The sequence below is a fragment of the Lepeophtheirus salmonis genome, chromosome 1 (genome assembly GCF_016086655.4).
Source record: "Lepeophtheirus salmonis chromosome 1, UVic_Lsal_1.4, whole genome shotgun sequence".
In the NCBI taxonomy this organism is placed as follows: domain Eukaryota; kingdom Metazoa; phylum Arthropoda; class Copepoda; order Siphonostomatoida; family Caligidae; genus Lepeophtheirus; species Lepeophtheirus salmonis.
The window spans coordinates 43797533-43820709 of NC_052131.2; the positions used below are offsets into that span (position 1 = coordinate 43797533).

Consider the following 23177-nt stretch of genomic DNA (forward strand, 5'->3'; position numbering starts at 1 on the left):
ATTTCACTTAATCAAATAAATGGGTGACCAAGGCTTTGAAAAAACTTTTTGTCATAGTTTAACAAATAACTCTGAGCAATGCTGGCTACTCCAGCTAGTAACGCATGAGTTTATGACTAATAGGCATTAGGTAGCATGCTATCACCATCGGTCATCCAATGATTGATAAATTGGAGCAGTGGTTCTCTATCGATACTTCGTAAAGCTATTATGCTCCCCGGTGCATTGGCAGGAGCTACGCGAGAGGTTACGTAAATAAACAAATTATTTTACATATTCCAAGATATTAAAAAATGTTATAAGGTTTTCCATAGCCATATGCTCCATAGCCCATAGCCCATAGGGCAGTGATGAAAATGTTGCGAATCACTGAATTAAGAATATTATATGAAAATATTCCCCGCTAAAACAATATTTATCAGTTGTTGAACTCACTAAAAACAACAATAACATTAGATTGTAAACACTAAACAATATTTATTAATAATATAACATGTGACTGTGAGGATTGATGATTGACTGCCAATATTAAATAATTAATTTATTGAAATTTAATTATTATTGATCCAATATTGCACAAAGTATAAACTTAAGTAAATTTCATAGCCGGTATTCTGATATTGTGCTCATCAATCGAAAATTATAACTGATAAGTGATAGTGAGTAGGAAGATAGACAGCGAGGAGAATGAAAGAATCATCAAATGATAATGAGGATATAGTCGATAAGGAGAATAAGAGTGGGGGATTAGAGTGTCATGTTAAGCCTGAATATCTCCTTCCTGTCCCTGAGGATATTAATAAGAGCAGGGGTCAGAATAAAAACCGACCCAAGCCTATGAAGTTTGATAAGAAATCAAGGCTCTGTCCAATATTCATTGGATTAGAAAAGGGTGTGGATGTACCAACCTGTCAATATCCCCAATGTGCATTTCTACACAATGTAGAAGAATACATTAAAGTAATATTAACCTTATTGACTTCATTGTTCCACTTAGTCATTAATTATTACTACTGATAATAATGGCTATTTTCTCATTTACAGGTCTCGGAGTCGTCACAAATCCTCGATAGAGCATGTCATGTTTACGAAACTTATGGATTTTGTCCTCGTGGACTGACTTGTAAATTTAGGAAGGATCATGTTAGTGAAATATCTCCTGGAGATTGGAGAAATCTTCGTAATATGGATTTGAAATCTATGGTCTCCAATAAATTTGATAAAAATGTTCAAATTAAACTCCGTAAAAAGGATTTTGATTTCCATACAGAGGACAAAATTGTGGATATGGAGTTCAAAGCAAGAGAAGCCCGTCTAAAGCAAGAGGTTGAATCTAAGCCGGAAATTGAGTCTATTGAAATACATAACAAGGAAGAGGATGAGTCTATTGAATCTGTACCTTGTAAAATACCCAGACTAGAATATGATGAAAATCATCCCAAACTGTATGATATTTCTGCAAAGAAAAAAATTGATTGGGAAAACAAGTTGTATTTAGCTCCTCTAACCACAGTTGGAAATTTACCTTTTCGTCGGATTTGTAAGAAATTTGGAGCAGATGTTACTTGTGGAGAAATGGCAATGGGTCTTAATTTACTTCAAGGACAGGGTGCTGAATGGGCTCTTCTTAAAAAACATTCATCAGAGGACATTTTTGGAGTACAGCTATGCGGTTGTAGTCCTCAACAAATGGCACGAGCTGCTAAAGTGGTGCAAGAGTATTCAGATGTGGATTTTATCGATATTAACATGGGTTGTCCCATTGATATGGTGTATAAAAAAGGTATGGGATCAGGTTTAATGTCTCGAAAGAAACCTTTGGAGATTATGGTAAGGTCCATGAAGCAGATTCTGGATATACCTCTAACAATCAAAATACGAACTGGTGTTTACGCAGATAAAAGACTTGCTCACTCCTTGATTCCAGAGGTCATTGATTGGGGTGTTGATTTAATCACACTTCATGGTCGTTCTAGAGAACAACGTTATACGAGAGAAGCGAATTGGGGTTATATAAAGGAGTGTGTGAATGTTGCAAACAAACAGATACCCATTTATGGAAATGGGGATATTATGGACTTTGAAAGTTATAATCATCAAAAAAGTATATCAGGTGTGAATGGAGTAATGATAGCCCGTGGAGCTCTTATTAAACCCTGGATATTCAGTGAAATAAAAGAGCAACGTCACTTGGACATATCAGCAAGTGATCGGTTGGACATGATTAAAGACTACGTAAATTATGGCTTTGAGCATTGGGGATCTGATGATAGAGGAATAGAGACTATTCGTCGATTCTTATTGGAATGGCTATCTTTTTTACATCGCTATGTTCCCACAGGTTTACTTCTTCATCCTCCACAGAAAATCAATGAGCGGATACCATATTTCAAAGGACGAGATCAAATGGAGACTCTTATGTCCTCTCCAAATTGTAAAGACTGGGTAACTATTACAGAGTTATACCTTGGGAAAGTACCTGAGTCCTTTCATTTTGAGCCTAAACATAAAGCAAACTCCTACAAATGAATGAATTTAAAATTGATTATTAAAATGTAGACTCGGATCATATTACATTGCTTTGTTGATGATTTTGAATTTCATTTAATTAATATATCTATGTGTATACATATTACATTATGAAATTTCTGTTTATTTATATTTTATTGAATTTTTGGTGGTTTGTTCATATCGTGCTTCCTCTGGATTTCCATGATTTCACAAATACTACAGTCAACACTAGTTTGATCAAATTTCATTTTGATCGAACCCATCATAAATCTTGCTCCAAAATAACCTTCAATCCTCCTCAAGGCGGTGTTTTTGAGTGGAAAGAAGTCTATGAATCTGCAAATGTGTTCCATCCCATTTTCATCCTATTTCTTGATCCCCATGCTTATATCACCTACGTACATATCAGGTTTTGAACGCAAATTTTCGTCTTACAAATTATTTCCTCTTCCAATTTGAGCTAGATTTATTCACCCGTGTCTTTGGGAAGACAATTATAGAGATAGTCTGCGTGAGGGACTTGAAGTATTCAGTTATTCTTAATTACATATTACATTATAATTAATAATATTCAGCTATACTCTACGTACTTTTACAGGTATTCTCTGTGTCACATAAAGATATGGAATATCTGAAGCGTTTGAAGGATTTTTATAATGACCAATTGATATATAAGAACAATGGCTCCACAATGGGTTTAAAGTTGAATAAGAAAAATGCTTGTTCGCCTATATCCATAGAAGAAAAGCAAACTTTGTGAGTTAAAATTGTTTTTTATTGCTGGAACATAATAATAAATGGTATTAAATATTCTTTAATTACACATAATTGTCCATAGTCTAATTATATTTTTATGTGGGATTTTTAAATAATATGTATGGATTTGTAGGGTTTTTGAAGTGATATGAACTAAAAGAGATGTGAATTATTATTTAAAGAACTTAACATAAATGACAATTATGGGATTTTTATGGGGATTAATAAATTTTGACAAAAGCCTTACTTCAAATATAGTAATATTGAATTTTTTTTCTTTGCTTTTTGGTCGTATGATCTGATATCCTCTTTTTTATATTATATATATTTAGAACTTTGCTCCATTTATATTCTATTCAAGGTTGATCTAATTTTGAATGAATAGTGGTAGTAAACGGAGGTAGACTTGGTTGTCACGAAAACAAGTTTTATTTTTAATGAACCTCCATGTACACACATATACGTTATAACTCTTTCTCAATGCATTGATGTTCTAAACCATTATATATATATATGTAAACTGAATAATATATGATGTACTTTTATTTATAGAGTCAAACCCAAGGACTTCGTTGATGATTATGTGTTAAGTAAGCTATCTTTTTAAATCAATCAATCAATACAATTCTTAATCTGCTATAATTAACTTTTTATCACTGATATTACATAATTATGAAAGTCGAAAAGCAATTTAACTGCTATCGTAAGGTTGGTGCCGCTTCAGCCTTAGTTCTTTACTTTAAAGGTATGCATTTAGATACTTAATATTAAGCGGATCAATAAATAGGGTTTTAAAAAAATACATTTTCTATTTATCTACTCCCTATTAGATGATTTTAAATTTGGATTTCATATTCTGAGCATTTCTTTGGTTATTGATTCCCTCATAGAGGAAAGTATGTTCACGAATGACGGCATTAGTTTTCCATATTGATTTATTACTGTTCTCAACAATCGAACTATTTATGTACGTAATATATAATTTGTACTTAAATGGCAATAAATTTATGTCATTAATAGTGATAGTGGTTATCAAAATGCATATCAATTTATGTAAATACTTTGATGTTTAGAACATGTATCCTCAATTAAATTGAATTTGATTAATAATTAATTAATTATATGCATCTATAACGAATAATAATTCACTTTTCAGGATATACAATCGATGGAGCAAATATTTGTAAATGGAACACGGATTTGATACCACTTTTTGAGAGATCCCTTTTACAGCGATCAAATTGCTCTCATAGTTGGAACACGGATTTGAGGATCCTTGTACTTTCTGTACTTTTTTACCTGATCTTATTATGAAGCAAATATTTCTATGTTATTCTCCACCTTTCCTCCCACACTCGTAACAAAAAAATGGAATAAAAGAATAATAGATTTTTATGAGTTGATAATTATAATTATTAAAAAATCATTTCATTTTTTTTTGTTTAATCAGTACATGTTATTAATTAATTAGTTATTGGATGTAAATTAAAGAAGGAAAAGAAGAAATAATAATTTTAGTCAAACGCCATTACATACTAACATAATAAACACTTTTCTTGATATAAATACAGAAATGAGTTGAATTACTCGTACCTACATTTGTAACTTCAAGGGCATGTCTAGTGTATACATTATATCGTATATCTATATATATAGATATTTTATTAGTATACGTTTATAAAACCGGATTAAAAGTGGATCCCTTATATATATATATATATATAAAGCTAATGAAGGCCCATTTAGATGAATATCTCTAGTAACTAGCCTACTCCTCTCTTCTGTCCTCTCACACTTTTTATCCACTACTTAAGCCCAACCTTCTACTCCTCCTTCTCCATCGTGTTGTTAAACCCAACTTATTGCAAATATCATAATAATATGTAAAAACAACCTCTATACCTACAATTATTAGAAGTCTAGCTTATCTCTTTTAACCCAGAGGCTTTAACTGGTAGAAGGAAGTGCATGTTTGTTCGTATCACAACCAAGAACCAAGTAACTGGTTCTTGATTTGAAAAACTGTAATATCAATCGGAGGGTGGAGAGGAGGGGGACTCGTGTTGACGCAATTTATATATTATTATTTTATAAAGTTTTGAACGCCTTACAAAAATTATAATGGTCCTGCCATCAATGGTTGGTGGTTGTACACATATGTAAAAACGCACGCTTTAGATAATCAAAATGAAAATTTTAATTCTAACTAAGGTTGTTTGTCCAATTACTTCTTAACTCTTCGTCTATTTGGTGGCACAATTTTAATAAGGTAAGAATATCCTTGGATTTATAATTATCTATAAATATTAATTCCGTAAAACCATAAAAAGTAAACTAAAGTAACATAAAAGTTTACTAATGAATTAGCCATGTAATTGAGTTTGCTCATTGTTCAGACGTACATAGATCTGAGATTCTAAATAAAAATTTAGTTTCCTTTAATTTAGTTGAGGGCTTTTTTCTCTCCATTTTTTACCAATGCTCAATTCTTTTCTTATTACATGCTTTTATTTCATTTCTTAAAAATTTCTTTCCCTCGTCCAAAAGATGCTGACTCAGTTATCAAGGGACTCACTACCTGTTCGAGAATGAAGTGTAGTTCCGTGAAATCCTCTCTATTATTGTATGAATTTATATCTTGTGTGTGAGGTGTGAATTGGGATTGGTTTTGGAGAGTCTTGTCACGGCCTTTTTCCACTCTTTTTTTCAAATTAAGGGATCAATTGTAATAGATTACGGTACTAGAGAGAGAAAGGACTATATATATCTATTGTATTTCCCTAGTGTTTCGACTAAAAGTGAAAGGGGTTTATGCTTTGTAAAGTAAAGTTGAAGAAAATAAGGTATTTATTCATGTGAGAAATTCTATCCGATGAACGAGGACTTTTTGGAAGAAAATTATTCGAGGAAGGAGGATAGAGGTATAGGAGCATTCCTTGCCAATACTTGCTACTGCGACTATAATGTAAGACAGATTTCCTCATCTAAGAGGTACATGCAATGAGGTACTTGCATACTTCTATCTTGATGATGAATGTAATTTCTTTTGCTAACAATTGATTCTTTTTCGCATTTACTCACCTCTCATGAGATTATTCGACCTTGAGTCACCCCGTTATTATTTTTATCATTCTTTGCCAATGGTCGGCGTAATTTTACAACCTTTGACGCCTGTCCTTGAGGTTGAGTATCACGCGACTATTATTATATACTTCACCATTATTACTAAATGCAAAGTACCATTTTAAGTACAGCTGAATAATAGTTTTGACTCTTACATATATTTTTTAGATTCCTCAAATTGAATAAATATGTATTTTCATTCTATTTTTCAGCATCACCATGGAGAAGAATTAGACCAACTGGTTTTTGAGGATAGCAGTAAATCTAAAGAAGAAATGGACTTGGCTCTAGACGAACTTCTCTCCGATTTCCATTCCTATCAGCCTCTACCATCACCAGATGTTGATGAGGAGGCAAATGAAATGTGCACTTCAACTCCCATATCCAAGGAATCCTCACATTTATTACTTGATTCCCTTTCTCCTCCTTCTCCTCCTCCACTACCACTTCCTAAGTCTCCAATTGATGATGATAATATCATTCTACCTCCACCTGTAGATTTTCGAGATGAAGAGCCTACAATCTACAACATTCCTTCCTCATGTTCACCCTCACTCCTTCTCCAAGCCCTTACACCAAAGTCTCAAAAGCATAAATCTACGACAGATTTACTTATCAACGAAATAAACGAACTTTCTGAGCTTTTACCCTGGAAAGGACGACCTCCTCAATACTCGGAGAAAACTAAAGTTTTAAGCCTCTCAAATCCCCTTTCTCCACACTCAAATAATAGCAAATTCAGTCAAGGGGGAAATACTAGACTTTGTATTATTTCTAAGAGAGATGAGACATCCGAGCTTGATAGTGGAATAGAAAGCATAGAATCTCTGAGCCCAAAAGAATTTGATTTCTCTCCTGCATGTTCTCCGGCGGGTTCTAAAACAATTAATAATAATTCCTCATTTTTAACGTCACTTCTCTCTACTCCACCTGAAACTACAAAATCAGGAATAATCCTTAGTTCCTTGCTTAATCAGAGCACTACCTCGGAGCTTGTGTCTCCCATTTTAGAGTCTGCGCCATCAACAAATGCTCCAATTCATACGTTCCTTCAAACCAAGGATATTTTCAATCCCCCAGAGGCTCCAGTAGAGGAAAATCATTCTTCAAACTCCTGTTGGACGACAGTAGAAACTGATAACTCTCTAGGTCCTATGCAAGGTAAGACTATTCTTTGTTAATTTCTTATAAACAAGTGTACTAGTGTAACTTACATATGTACATTGTATGTTGATGATTTCTTCACGCCTCATTAGAGAGCACCTATTCTAATGAATCAAATAAATCAGGGCATCACGTGGCATCCACATCTGCATGGAGCCGAGGAGTAAATCTTGAACCTAAGGACTTAAAATGTGATCTTTGTCTGCTGACAGGTTTCAGCTCGGAATCCTCACTGCAAAACCATAAAGAAGTTCTACATCCAATAGAAACCCAAGGCAAGAAAGTACACTCTGGATCCTCATTAAACCAGAAGAAAAAGGCTCATTGTAAAGACTTTTTTTGCCACAACTGTAAAATGTCTTTGGGTTCCGCACAGAAATACGAGAAGCACATGAAATCCCATGGACGAAACAAGGAGTTTAAATGCGAAATTTGTGGAAAGGAATTTATGATAAAGAAGAACCTAACCCTTCATTATAAACTTCACTCTATACAAAAAGAGTTTACCTGTACAATTTGCTTTAAATCCTATCAATCCAAGTCAGGCTTTAATATACATATGAAACAAATACATCCACAAGAAGCCTCACAGCAGCATGATCTATCCCTAACCTCAATATACAACGAAGATCCAAATCCCAGTGAAATACCCAGTGTTAGAATCGAGGATAAAAACAACGATTCGTTAGTTATTTCTGCGTCCACTCAGAGAAATGAAAGTGTTCGGAGTAATAGTAGTAATATTTGTAGTGGGAAACTCAAAGGGGTTTCCATAGCCTGTGAGAACTGCAAAAAGTCCTTTAAGAGCAAGAAAACATTACTCAAACACATAGAGAAGGGCTCTTGCAAACCCTTTAAGAGTCCGTCCTCATCATCCTCCTGGGTTCCTCCTCCTTCTTCAGAAGATCTTCTCCAAACCATTCATTCCATTGAATTGAATCAACTCTTATTCTGAATCAAGTAAGCTTTAAGACGAAAATAGTGCAATTTTCATCTACATATTTCTGTTTTTTTCTTTACTATCAAAGGATCTCTTTTTGGACATGTGTGACAATATTTTATTATTATTTAGAAACACTACACTTGAATTTTAATAGAAAATTAATTAAATAAATGATTACCTAATATTTATGTGACTATTGTAAAATCCTACAATAATAGGACTCAAAAATTTGAAATATATAGAAATATTTATAAAAATATTACGAATATCTTTTTATTAATAATAGTTAAGCACTGGGGAAGAAAAAGAATGGCATTGAAAATTAGGTATTTGAGTATCAGATTACTTTAGTTAAATTGTAATGAGATTTATTCTCTTGTTCTTTTCATTGTTAAATTAAATAAATCAGTAATAGGTCATTTTAATTTATTCAATTGTTTCTTGATTTTTATTTTACGAAAGTCCTTATATGGAAATAATGTAATAACTAACAACTTTGGTATATTTTTTGGATCTCCTCATATTAAGGGGGGATTTTATCAAAGTGATGATATCTACCTTTAGCCTAACTTGTATTATGAATTTATGTCATAAGAGCATTTTGGCAAAAAAAAAAAAAAAAAACCTACCCCAGAAAGTACTTTTTTACCCCTTAAAAAACGCTTATTTTTACCTTTTTTTTAAAAAAAAAAAAAAAAAAAAAGAGTGAAATTTGCTTATGTTTAAGTTAATAATGAAATTTTATAATAAATGCGTCAGGTTTACATTACTATAAATTTAGGATATTTAATTTTAAGGTGAAAGTTAACAAAAAGGTCATTTCCCCCCAAATTTATATTCTTAACTGTGTATGTTGCTTTGTAAAACTTATTAAAAATAATTATATGTACAATTTAAATCTCGATACTAAAATAATATTAATTATATTATATAAAGTTTATTCAGATAAATTATCTATAACTACATCAAAATTATACCATGTTAAATTTAGCTTTATAGAATATATTTGATAGACATGTTTTTAAATTATTTGCATATCTATCAACTGATAATGTTCTGTAGTTTTCTTTTAATTTGAATAAGGAATATGTTCTTGCCATAAAAAGACTGGTGGCATTATTGTATCAAATTTATATATAGATCCGTTCAATTTTAGCTTTTTCTGATACGTTAGAACTGGTGAATTTATTTACTTCATCTGATTTTGTGAAGGGACCACCTTTAGACATAAGTAAGTTTAAGTCAGCATTTCGTGTTCTATCCCAATCTTTATTTTGAGCCTCTTTAACGCTAAGTCCCATTTCTTCCAACTTTTGTTGTGAATCATTCCATCTTATCTAGATCGCCACAAGCTCAGCATCTTGACGTACATGACTATGGAATTTATTCATTTAATCTACAAGTTTGAATTATATAAGGTCAATTGACTTTGCCTTCACGATGCTGTTACTCGCAGAACTCAAATTAAAACCCCCACGAATGGATAACTCATATTGAACTGAGCCTATATGCCTTTCAGCTGCCATGTTGTTAATAGTTAATTGCTTCGAGTTTGAATGGATCTTTTTGCGAACAAGGAGACTGCTGTTTTAATTAAAATCTCCAAATCCAAAGACATCTGCTCTCTGTCGGTGAAATCCTTAGGCTAATTTTGAAAGAGCAAAAGCAATTACTTTTTCAATTCTATCTGAATGCTCATTTACAACACTACTAATTGCTGAAAGGATTTCGTCCCGATATTTACAAGATTGAAAATGACTCAAGAGTCGTAAATTTAAAGGCTGGACTGGAAATATTTAGAAGATCTCTAGAATTTGTTGTCTTAAGATCATTATAGAGTTCCTTCATTCTAAGGGTCAATTTATTGTATCCCATATTAGTGGATGTTGTCATTAATAGAAAAGGTTAAATTAACTGAATGCCTATCAATGCCCTCACTGCCAAATGGATTTTCAGAAAATCGACGTCCTCAAATGACCTCACACTGCAAGCCATACTGTTAGTGATATGTTCATATTTTGAAAGGAAGGACCAAATATATGGATGGAGGTAAAGAATCACACCACGAAGGTAAAAAAACGATTAAACCGTGCTTTTCGGAATCATGGACCTAAATTTTTCCAGGCTAACATATAAATAGAAAATTGGGAGCTCTGATTCCATGATTTATGATTAAAATCTGGACTGAAAAGATTGGTAATACAATGGATAAATTATTCAGTGATGCAATTATGCTGACTCGTAGCAGTCGTCAGGAACTTACTATATATTTTTTCTGAGCTTATTCCTTCCTCAATTACTCTAAAAAGGTTGACGAGTTCACGGTTAAACATTAGCATTGGATTTGTATGGCATAGAAGGTGATCTGGAATATGATTTGTTCCTAACTCAAGAGCAACCATTTCTTCAATCCCAAAATTGTGACTAACTTCATCAGTGAGATTGAATGTTATTTTGTCTTGAATATTTTTTGGATTATACCTGCCATTGCTGACGATTGATAAAATATTAAGAAGTGTAAGTATCTGGATGAGTTAGATTATCTCTAGTCTCAGATGAAACGGGAAGGGTAGGAAAAGCACGATATTTACCATTTATTGTGATCTCTTGAACACTAAATTATCCACATCCATTTTTCTGACTCCAATCGTCGTGGTAGGTTATGACAACGTCAGAGCTCAATATAAACTCAACAATTTCAGAAAGAGTTTGATTAACCGGTAAATCCCATTTTAAATGAACTATAATATATAACTAAGAGTAAGAAACTGATGCAAAAAAATGGTGATTACAAAAAGAAATTGATGTATTCCTATTGACTATTTTCTAAAAACTTATTGCTACATAAAGCGAAAAAAAGATAGGGTCCATGACAACCTAGCTTCACTTGTTGCCCTGGACCCTATCGTAAAAAAACTTTATGGCTCATGAAATATATGAAATTTAATCATGGACTCTATAAATACTTTAACCTATTACCAAAAAATACTCAAATAAAATATTATTAAAATTTAATTCAACGAGCTGGAAATATATAGAACTGAAGTGTTATGATCATCTTAAGTTAGATAAGTTTCATCTTATTACCTCGAAAATAGATGAAAAAAATAAGCATTCATTGATGAAAAAGTAATTTTGGGGATGAGGAGGGGGGAGGGCAGATATATATATTTTTTTAAGTGTTTAAAAAAATAATTTTGTTGCATCCGAAAAGTTGGCCTAAAATTGAATTTGATTTGAACACCCTCTATGAGTCATAAACTGAGGAGTTGTAGGAGAGAAAGGGAAAGGAGGTGGCATTAATGTAATGCAAACAAGGTCAAAAGCATATTTTAATTACTACGAACCAAGCACATTTGAGAAAACAAGCACTGACGTAATGCAAGGATACAGTACCCTGTAAATCAAGTATCTTGTGACGAGTTACAATAAATACTACATTGGGGCATACCGGAGATAGTGACAACAACCTCTTTTTCTCCAACATCCAAAAAAGCCACAAAATTTATTATGAAAAGAAATATCAATGATTTAAACCCACTTTTCTTTGAGATATTGGATAAAAACTGTTTTGAGGGTGGGAAATAATATTTTGGTAATAAGGAAGTCAGTTTTGTATTGTTGTTGCTGCAACTGATATCATTTGAAGAGGTTGGTATAATTTTATTAAAGTTCAAAACTCACTCATTGAGGATATATTTAATATATCGTAATGCTCAGTACTGCAATGGGTACAGTTGCAACAAGTGCTTGTTTATTCGTCTTAATTATTTTGTATATTCAAGTGAATGCAGGTCTCTGAAGAGGATGTTGAAAGTGAATTTCATCTTCGCATCTACTTGAAGAGTTGCGACATTTGACAGGTCGGATTCAAATGCAATTTATATAAAAAACCGCTGAATTGTATAATCTATAAAAGTGTTCAAACAATAGGAGACATATAGTTGGTAGGTATGTTGTGTTACATTTTGGCATGTCTAAGCAAATCAAATCATGGTGCAAATATCCCCAGTCTGTCCCACTAAAAAATGAACCAATTAAGCCCGTTTTGGATGAAATTGAGCTCATATACAGATTTATAGCAAAGCGTTTTTGATATATTGCTGAAAGAAAACAAAACCTACTATCTAAATGTATCTGTCCATGCAGCTATTCTTCCAGTTTTTGGTATTCTCTTTGACAATGTTTCCATTTGTTTAAGTGTTATTGTTTTTCATACTTTTTGCAACATTAGATTTATGTTGCTTCCAAATGGCTAAGCCCTATAAGAAATGAGTATATTACTAAATATATTATCTCCTAAATTTAAATTGACTGCTACTAACCTCTTGAATGAGTGGAACTAAAATGATAAAAGTGGCGGCAATGAATCCCCAACCCCTGCTTACAATCGTCCAGGCATTGAAAGCTGAATAATCAAAAACACCCAGACTCAACATCGATCCAGGCCATACGAATATGAACATAATTGTAAAAAATAGACCAGCGATATACGCTGTAATTTTTGCCGCTCTGAATTTTCGTATGATTAAGTTCAGTGCAGGTCTCTCATGAAAGTGATTTCCTTCCTCTAAATTTAACTCTCCCTTTAATTAAAATCATTTATCTCAATGTGTACTTATTAGTATTAAAGGTCAAATACATACCTTGTAAATTTCAACCCATGGGGACAAAGGATTATCAATGTCTCGCGTTTTTTCCCATTCCATCTCAACTTCCTCCTCTGACATCTTAGGTCGAGTTAATAGACTTACTCCTATGGCGAACATGGCACCACATCCAATGGCAGTTATATTTCCTAACAACATGGGGAATTCTTCGCCAGTATTTTTTAAAAATGTATCTGCTGATAGTCCGCCTTCAAACTGAGACGCATAGGTTAGCCAACTTGACATTCCACAGAGACAGCCACCTACAATCCCTCCAACAGCCCCTATAAATTAAAAAAATATATATATGTTGATTCTCCCTCTTTTTATAGGTTATAAGTTGCTAACTAACTCACCATGTGAGGTTGTTCTAGACCACAAAATTGAGAGGGCAATAGGAAATACAGACGAAGAGATAAGAATACCAGTGAAATAATACGTCCATGTGAGATTGAGATTCACGGCCCAACAAAAGAGACATAGGGGTATGCTTAGAAGAGTACAAGCAACGATACACCAATTCTTATAATTTAAAAGCTTTTCCTGATAAGCTTTATAGTCTTTGTGAACACTACAAGTGAAAGGTGGTTTGACAAGAGAATCTGACTGAGATCTGATCAAGTTGTCATTATGACATCCACTGCATTTTTTACAACTTGGACATACACAAAGATCAACAGAAGAGCTTCCTCGGTAAAACTTTCCGCAAATAATACATTGACCATCCTTTAAGTCTTTTCTAAATGGATATAAATATGTTTGATAGACATCATAAATTATAATGGAAGAAACCGCAATCACTTCGGCGGATCCTGTCGACATTACTGCCATTAAAATTAAAAATAGCATGGAGTACTCCCCAGTGGTCCCCAGTAACTTTTGTGCAACTAATGGAGCAGTGAGTCCTAAAATTAATCCAATCTTAAGTAAGGAGGATTAATATCAAGCAGGACTTAAATACCTTTTGCTACATCTTCATCAGTCAGCATAGGTGCTCCTTGAGCTGAGCTTAGACCTAAATAAGCTAATCCCATCGTGGTTGCAAGAGAAAAGGGAACAGCAAACCACGTGAGACCGCCCAGAATAAATCCCCAAACACCCTAAATCAAAAAAAAGTTTTTGTAAATATTATTACTATCACTACTACTAAAAAATTTAATTTACTTGAAGGGGTTTTGCAGCAACGGAGCTTTGCCAGTATGCCTGATCACAAAAAACAGTTCCAAAGTTTCCAACTATATTAACAATTCCAAAAACAATCCCACCTATCAAGAGTTTAATAATGGAACTTGGATTGATATTCTCATATGTTTAATATGGATCATTTATAATACTCACCAGTGGAAAAGAAAGTCAAGTAACTTTCGTCCTTGTTACCCTCAGGGGATTTCCAACAGGAAATATACTCATAAACTGCGGCAGCAGATCCAAATGGATTATTGGGATTGTCATAAGGGTTATAAAACACTTCAACCACGAGCATGATTATGAGAACAAAAATTAACATAGTATTGAAATAAGATACGTAAAACGTTGCACCAAGACCACCAATGAGTGTGTAGCCTCCAATGACGGCAGCCAACAGCATTGCTGAAAGCTCTGGACTGAGGCCCTTCACCAGAGAATTCAATACAGTAGTTCCAGCAATAGTAAGTGACATCATGACAATTAAATTTGTAAAGAAAGCAAAACTGCAAAAGACGAGATGCGTTCGTTTACCAAAACGAGCTTTAATTACTTGAAGGAAGGTTTTTGCTCCTGGAGCTCGTGTTTTGAGCATGATGGAGAGAATTGAGAACAGAATTATTTGTATGGCAGCACCGCCAGCATACCAATATGGGCCACTAATTCCATACTTAGATATATTGCGAAGGTAATACGAGTATATAGATAATGTTTGAAATAAGGACTTGACACTAGGGGACTTACTTTGCTTGCCACAGTTGAGGATTGGAGAAGGGTTGCAGACCAAGTCCATTGAGAGACAATGGTAGTCGCTGTAAGTCCAATACTTACTTTTCCACCTGCATCAAAGGCAGTGTCCAAGTTATCCTCATCATGATAAACATGTTTCCTCACCTAAAGAAAATGTACAGAGTATAAAATCATTCCTTCGGAAAAAATGTCAAAAGACACAAATAATTAAAATCCAAAGCATATTTACTGAATAGCTGCTAAGATATTATTGAATACACCAGGGAAAATAAGCAAGCTTTTTAATTGCAAGTTTGTATAATAAGTAATAATCAAAAGTTTTAAGTCTAGGTATCCTCTTAAATACTTACAGAACTTTCTACCTTCCTCTTTATGTGAAATAATACACTTATATTTTATGAATTTAGAGGCAGAGTATGATCAACCTCATCAACATCTACAAAAATTCTTGTTTACCTGAATAAATAGTGTTTTTTTTAATAATTTATTATCATAATAAAAAAAAGGCAATATAAGGGGAATCAGAATAATTCCAAACACTGCGTTATGCAAAATCTGCGGTGTTTGAAACTGCGTAATGCAGAGACCCCCTGCACTTACATTATACAATAAAATTCAGATTTTGAAACGCCCACTGGCTGAAATCCACATTTATTATTGTTATAAAAGCCATAAAACATGATAATGACTATTGAAGTCTTCAATCGAATACCAACGTAGGTTTGGTCTTGAAAGTATTTAAAAAAATATTAATAAACTCGCCAATAAAGATGATATCGGAATCAGCTGAACATTTAGTATCGGTACATCCTAATAAATAATTCCTCTTTCAAATCCTGGAATATTTTCCATCACCTTTAATTTTCATTCATATAGTTATTTCACGTCTAAATATATCTCTGAATCATAACTATACTCTAAAAACGTGATTTAAAAAAAAAAAACTTTTTAAGACCAAACCTATGTTGGTATTCGATTGAAGGCTTCAATAGTCATTATCATGTTCTACACCTCACATATGTATAAGTGTCCTATTTTTACAAACTCAAATATAGTGTCCCTACTAAATGGTTTCTGAGTAAACTGCTCAACCCAACTCTTGAACGATTAGGGATACAATTCAATGTATGGAGTACTCAAAGTGTGTTTATTTCTATAATTTTTACTTTCAAGTAAATTTCCTGTACAAACTTGTAATTTTTTATAATCCTCCTAAGTACTTTCTGCTCCCCCCCCCCTTTCTTTACTTCTTTTGAATTTGTCTGACCACGTCCTCTAGCATACCTATTTTATTGACTTGAGACCGTAATTTTGTCTACATAAATGAACCCAAATAATTCATATATCCATATAAATAATTACATATAAGTATCGGTGGAATTGTCATTATTGAGCCGATTTCGATACTTTTGAAAAGTCCGATTCTTCCCAATTCCAATGCATCGTACACCCCTAATTATTTATTAAGTTACCTAAAATATAATTCCTACGAAATGTCTCTAATCATATAAAAATCAAGTAAAATCTTCTTTTTTTTTTCAATAGGTCTATACTATAGGTAAAACTATTATTATATTACAATTTCAAAAGATTTATTTTTTTAAAAAGTTCGATTTTGATTGATTTTTTCAGTTTAACTTTTTTTATAGAATATTAATTAAATAAACAGCAAAGAAGTTGTGTGAATAAAATTATGAAATTAAATATAAATAAGTCAATTAGATGTCAAAATCTGTAATAAATACATTGAATATGAAGCATATTTAAATTGAGGCATATCTCCTTGCCTCTAAAATATTAATTACCAATTGCAATTAGTCAAATAATCCACTTAATGATATTTAATTTCGGAACACTTTTCACGTAGCCTTTTTTATAACTTCTTTATGAATTATTCAATAAGAAAAGTTAAACTCATAAAATTGATCAAAATCGACCGTTTTCGACGATTGTAATAAAAGGTGTGTTCTTTAGTTTTAGCTATAGTATAAAGCAATCGAAAAAAAATATCGGCTTCTAATCATTTTATTTAAGTTTTGTATGATTAAACATTTTTGAGTAATTTTATTCAAGATAACTTAATAAATCCTTTATCTTTCAAATGCTGCAATATTTTTATGAACTGTAATTATTTCTAATTTTTATCTATATAGTTATATTTAAAAAAGGCTTTAAAGGACAAACCTATGTCGGATAAAGGTTAAAAAGGTCATGTTAGTATGTTATGGATTAAATAACAATACCAAATATGGGTTTCAGCCGGTGAACAAAAATGCTGTTGGATAGTGTAAACATAGATAAGAAATTTGAAATATAAAAGTAATTCTAACCAATAATTTTCAAGCCCAAAGAAATGGAATTTCACGGGAGTAAAAGAGAAAAACGTGCACTTCTGAACTAAATTGACCCTTACATAAGAAAAGGTCATTTTTCCTTTATAAAATAAAGTAGTTACATATTATTTATAATTCAGTCAATCTTCTAAATCAATAACTCAGAGTTACAAAACAACTTTCTTTGCATCCTTACAGACTCTTTGGGCTCTCTTCCTCACACTGTACGACAAACTATTGACTCTCGTTATATAATTTTAACTAAAATCATTCTTACCATTTGAAATCCATACGCAATGCCCACAGCAAAGGTCCCTACTCCAATAAACAATATGAGAGCAGTTCCCATGCCCACAGTAGGCTCTACACCCAAGCTTGGCTCTTTCACGCTCCGTCTAGCCTCCAATACACGCTCGGAACAACGAACAGGCTTCGACTTTGAGCTACTACTCACAATCATATTCTCCGTTAAGTATTTTTGAATGTACGAATCATCCAATTTTACTTCCACCTTACAGGGCTCCCCCCTTGATGCATGAATCTCCGTCTTTATTGTCTTTAGGTCTTCAGATGTAGGTGCTTTAAAGTCGGAGTTGGCCCTCACATCTAAGGCAAGGAAAATCCCCAAAAATAGGAGGGATAGTAACATAGAGTAAAACATTCTCATTTGTTGATGAGCACTAATTTATTTGATGTAGCAAATCTCTGACACAAAAGTAATATCGATTTATTTTTCAAAATCGTACATTATCAATGGTGTTCAGTACAATATATTTACGAATATATATAAATGTGCGACGTATGTATGTTTAATCACCCGCCGCTTTCTATTTTTCTAAACGTAAAGGTGATAAACAGATACAAATATGTATTTATTCCTAATTTTAAAGCTGGGCTGCAAGTTTTGATAAATTTATGTTTTGAGATTAGAAAAGAAAAGAAACTGTTGCTGCGTTTGCTCTTTCTTCTTTCTTGTTTTTTATTCATTATTTTTAATCTTTTTTGTGATAAGTTATCACTAATAAGATCTCCCTCTTATAAAGACTATAGTTTACAGCCTACCTTTCTGCAATATTGAATATAATTAATGAGATTATTCAAATGCCTCTAAAAGTTTCCCTTCGCATGGATTGCAATTAATGGGATCTGCATCTATCCATTGTTCCCAGGAGTTCATATTTTTCCATTTGGATATCCTAGCCGTACTCCTTTTGATCTTTCCTTCAACTTGAAGTTGAAGAAAGGATCTCGCCTCTTTGTGCCCTGCTCGGTGGATCTCATCTCTTGTCATTGTGCAGATGCCCCTTCCCAAGAAGGTCTGTGATAGTGACTTCTAACCTCATTAATCATGTTAAAGAATATATAAATAATGTAGCAAATAATTTAGATACAAATACCATAAATTTGAGTTAACAGATTCAAACCCCCATAGACAAATGCCGTATATTCTCTCACCCCCCGTATCTTAAAGAAAGATGCATTTCTATATTTGAGGGTGTTGAAGCAATATTACTCAAAACCAGTCCAGCTCCGATAACTATTGTTTCATGTTTTGCTATTAAATAAACAAATTTGAAATTAATGGAAATGTTCAAAGGTCTTTTTGGGCTGCTAATATTTCTTCCTGTAATTTTTACAGATTTCAGAATCTTCAACTAAAAGCTGAAATAACTTATTTTGAAATAAATAAAATAGGATCCTTATTATATATTTAAAGAAAATCGATTGTAGTTGTTTGCGCCGTATGACACTCAAGCGGAGATAGTCGGCTTTTTTGCTTTATTCATGGAACAATTCCCCAAATTTAGCAATACTGTCAAATATTTGAAATTTAAAATATATGTAATTTAATTATTAGAACTATAACAGACGATAACTTTTTCAGCTTCAGTTGAAAAAAATTAATCAATGAAGCCAACAGCATCATACATATGGCAAGAGGAAGATCCTCATCGCATGGTTCAATTGCTTCAATAAATTCAGAATTATATTTCAATTAAGTATTAGTTTTAAGATATACTTGATTTTAATTAAATCGTTAGATACCACTACTTACTATGAAAGTTTTAAACCACACATAATCCTAAAAGTTATTTGCTTCAAGCAATCTTTGTACATAGTCGGTATTTGAATTTATTTGTGTTTCCTTCTCACTTAAAACACTCACTATATGTTAAGAGTGGAAGGAAACTGAAGAAATGTTTAGGATAAATTATTCATTATGACTAAATGAAATTATGTTCCACTTTATCAAAATGACCTATTCTTTAATGCCGGGAGTGACGAAGTAACAATCTTTTGTTAGATTCAATTCCAAACATTCGTCAAGGAGTCTCTATCAAGTATTTTATATTTGATAAAGAATGCTTATGATAATTGATAGCCATTCTAACAAATGACAGTCAATATAAATTAGTAATGGCTATACATAGGGATTGAATATATTAGATATATGATAGAATTGATTATGACAAGGCTAAAGAGTTAACACAGAATAAGCCTTTCATTTAATTTTCCTAATGAGTTTGAGTGAAATCAGACAGTCTTCTTAGTTCCTTGCTGCAATCTACTATGGGAGAGCGATCCTCTTGAGTAACTGAGACTTAGTTAGCTTCATATGCTTCACTATGACGTGGAAAATCCTAAATGGATTTGAATGTCTTTAATAGAATGAATACCTTGTCAAATTAAAGAATCAAAAATGTAGCTAGATTTTTTTAAACAGACTCGGAGGAGAGAGACTCAGAACTTTGACATAAAGGAATATTGTTAGAGCTGTTACTATGCAAACTATTTCTTGGTAACTAAAGGTCATTTCTGTTATCGTAAATAATACAACCGTTTTAGAAGTTTGACTTTCCTTTCCGTAGAATTTTTCATTAGTGTAATAACAATGATTTTGATATATATCCAGCAATATTTTGCAAAAGCTAAAATCATTTTGTTGTTTTTTAGGCAGAAAACGCAGTCGTGTTTATTTATTTTTCTTTTATCTACATATATTGGTGATAGGTCTTTTTCAATGAAAAAGTATTTTGTCATTTTTTCCTTGACATTTTTTCTCCTGCCATTTCCCCCTAAAATCGTTCATCTGACCTATTTTAAAGAAAGGGAATAACAAGCATGAACTGAGGAGAGCACTTAATATTTTGATGACTATTATATAAATGACCTTGAAATTGTTTTTCTTATTATATGTTAGTGTTTGCCTGTATGTGGTGTTAAAGAATATTCTTGAGTTCTTCATTCTACTCGTATTAATGTTATTCTTTCTGCTTGATGCTTTAATTTGACTTTTAATATTGAGTTAAACTCATCATAAATACATCATTTTGTGCAGTAATTTTTTTGGCAATACAATGCAAGCAATAATTCCTTGATTGGTGTAGGCCCTTGTGTGCATTCTAGGGTTCACATTTCCTAGAAAAATATTCTTTGAGGAGGATCACGTGAAACAATTTTTCAAATTATCGGGATTCTGTTAGCAAATAATAAATATTCTTTTTATATTAAGATTAAAAAATAAATTTTAAGATACTCTAACCTAAAAAGATTCCCTTTAGTCCAACCCATATATACTAAATTATCCTTTTTTCTAACAGTGTGCGATTTTCTTTTTAAAGTCTGTGGATCCAGCATAATCTGATATGACCCACAAAAAATTAGCTATTTTTGGTTGGATTATATATATATATATATAATTAAATGAAAATTATATTATGAAATAATATAATGCAGGATTTCTCGGGAATTTTCCGTAGGTATAAAATCCTGGGAAATTAGATTTCGAGAGAGAACCCTAATGTGTACATACTATAACAGTATCTCGGATGATTACGAGCAATATTCTGCATCCGGCAACTCTATATTTAAAACCTATTATGAGATAGGTTTACGACCATTCAATGACAATGGCTATTATCAACATGTCTAGTCATAAGAACTTGAATGGTTATCAGCAGTGTTATGTCAGTCCTTATTTATTCGATCCAGTCCAGTCCTAGGGGTAGTTCTTAGGACTGTCAGTACTAGAACTGATTTAAGTGAATATATTTATCACACAAATGCTTTAATTAAAGTATCTCCTTCATTTAATTACTATTCTACTAATTAAAAAAATATCCCCTTTATTTGTTCAAAAAAGAGGAAAGGAAAAAAGAGTGCGCGTTCCATGTATACAGAGTGTTCCATGGTCAATCAATGGAATTCTATATACATGTCATATGTGACATGGCTTATCAAGCATGTAGCTTAATTTGTTTTTCTTTTCTGTCTCTCTTAAAGGACATAAAGTAAAAATAAGGGTGAATTTTTCTTCACTTTTTTCTAACAATCCCTTCGGTTTTATTTCCCTTATGTGGGAATCAGAGGTGGGCACCCCCAAATTTATCGTTAGTCTGCTAAACGCTAACCCACTCATTAAATAACTATTTTAATACAAAGTTCTGTCAAATGATCCATGTATTACTAAGGAATCAGTGGCGTAGACAGCTTTGTACACCTGAGGGGGGATGAATGGGCTGTCAATGCAAGTGAGAATGTATAAATAGTTAACAATACAGAAAAGATGTAGCTGCTGCAAGCTTAGCAACAAACTAATGTATAACAGTTAGTCCTGATATCACTATTAGTGTAATAATATAGTCGTATAGTGAGAGCATAAAGTTGAACAATTAATTATTATACATAATTATATATGTTATTTTGAATAATACTTGATATATTGATAGTGGTATGGTAGTCTCTGTCACAAATTATTATGTACATATACTGTTGTATCACGTTCATTTCCTATTCTGTTTTAGATTGTGCTTATGCATTTTGCACACACACAATGTATAAATCCCTATAACACGAGTGGGCCAGATCACACATATATTTGAATAAAAACCGACTTGAGAAAATAACGTGTATATAAATAAATAAATTGATATATATATATATGTACATATAAATATCATATACCTGTAATATAATCTGATCTAAACTAATAAATAAATATAATACATATCACTCATGAGAAGGTATTGCTAGTACTGGGGTACTTTTCAGACACTGAAAAGTAGTATGGATGAAAATATAAGGGTTGTTGCTTCATTTCTATACCAAAAGTAACAAAACAGCTTGATTAACAGTTGCTAATCAGATAATAGCGACTTGTAGTAAGTTGGTAAACTTACTTAAGGAATATTGATGGCTCAACAAACAAACATATCGGTCTCTTAGTCAGTTATACTCTTGTAGTCTTGCAAATTTGTGTCTTAGAAACTAAATATCTTGCACCTCTTTTTGTTCCTACCCCCCCAAACTTCTTGACAAGACTCTGTAGGGATATGCTGTCAAGCAGGAGGTGGTGGCTGTTACAGACAGCTACTACATTGAGCCTCTTCTGAGTCATGATGCTTCTCAGCCAGGTCTTGAGTCTCCTTAGAGAGGAAAAGCTAAGCTCGCATTCGCTTGAGGTTACTGGACACACAAGATGAAACTTCATGAAGGGGGAAGAAGTTGCGTACTTCTGGGGACATGGCTTTGTACGCCTCTATCGCCTCCTGCACCATCTTTGCACCCGTTGTTTGTGGGTACATAGACAGTTGTAACGCTAGCACATCCTTTTGTAGTTCCGGATATTGTTTGATGGCCTTCTCGTCTAGTACCCTGTCTGAGATCAGCATATATCCAAGAAGCTTGTAGGTAGCAAGGTTGAACTATGACGAGTCGTGCCTGTCGTCCATCTGTAAAATAATAGCGTCTATAAATGCCAAG

At 32.7% G+C, this 23177-nt stretch overlaps 4 protein-coding genes across 17 annotated transcripts; 3 read left to right on the forward strand and 1 right to left on the reverse strand.

Annotated features, from left to right (window-relative positions):
• Positions 1–420: 420 nt before the first annotated feature.
• Positions 421–2645, forward strand: Dus3 (Dihydrouridine synthase 3). The gene is made up of 2 exons (XM_040726331.2): positions 421–960; positions 1045–2645. Exons 1-2 carry the CDS (start codon positions 688–690, stop codon positions 2527–2529), a joined length of 1758 nt encoding a protein of 585 aa, XP_040582265.1. The 5' UTR covers positions 421–687; the 3' UTR covers positions 2530–2645.
• LOC121130541 (uncharacterized) lies at positions 2581–18257 on the reverse strand. Of its 5 annotated transcripts, none has more exons than XR_011783844.1 (11): positions 17692–18195; positions 15076–15225; positions 14485–15001; positions 14311–14411; positions 14108–14246; positions 13503–14051; positions 13144–13430; positions 12823–13083; positions 12622–12759; positions 3102–3239; positions 2581–3030 (listed from the first exon to the last, which is right to left on the reverse strand). XR_011783844.1 is itself a non-coding variant. In XM_040726279.2 (9 exons), the coding sequence occupies exons 1-9, from the start codon at positions 18079–18081 to the stop codon at positions 12694–12696; spliced, it is 2460 nt and encodes an 819-aa protein (XP_040582213.1). In that variant the 5' UTR covers positions 18082–18257; the 3' UTR covers positions 11492–12693. The 5 variants fall into 5 exon arrangements, 1 of the variants encoding a protein (XP_040582213.1); XR_011783843.1 differs by having other exon boundaries at positions 2581–3049; XR_011783842.1 differs by having other exon boundaries at positions 2581–3239.
• Positions 2640–4795, forward strand: LOC121130596 (uncharacterized). 4 transcript variants are annotated; one of them, XM_040726340.2, is made up of 7 exons: positions 2640–2920; positions 2976–3036; positions 3110–3267; positions 3820–3857; positions 3947–4012; positions 4098–4163; positions 4424–4795. In XM_040726340.2, exons 1-7 carry the CDS (start codon positions 2640–2642, stop codon positions 4579–4581), a joined length of 828 nt encoding a protein of 275 aa, XP_040582274.1. In that variant the 3' UTR covers positions 4582–4795. The 4 variants fall into 4 exon arrangements, with proteins under 4 accessions (XP_040582274.1, XP_040582280.1, XP_040582282.1 ...); XM_040726354.2 differs by having other exon boundaries at positions 2781–2920; positions 2976–3022; XM_040726346.2 differs by lacking the exon at positions 4098–4163.
• On the forward strand, positions 5220–8756 carry LOC121130555 (uncharacterized). Of its 7 annotated transcripts, none has more exons than XM_071893714.1 (4): positions 5399–5536; positions 6603–7551; positions 7647–8514; positions 8583–8756. In XM_071893714.1, exons 2-3 carry the CDS (start codon positions 6666–6668, stop codon positions 8507–8509), a joined length of 1749 nt encoding a protein of 582 aa, XP_071749815.1. In that variant the 5' UTR covers positions 5399–5536; positions 6603–6665; the 3' UTR covers positions 8510–8514; positions 8583–8756. The 7 variants fall into 7 exon arrangements, with proteins under 7 accessions (XP_040582256.1, XP_071749817.1, XP_071749815.1 ...); XM_040726304.2 differs by lacking the exon at positions 5399–5536 and adding exons at positions 5945–5992; positions 6052–6232 and having other exon boundaries at positions 7647–8756; XM_040726295.2 differs by lacking the exon at positions 5399–5536 and adding an exon at positions 5999–6232.
• Positions 18258–23177: the final 4920 nt, after the last annotated feature.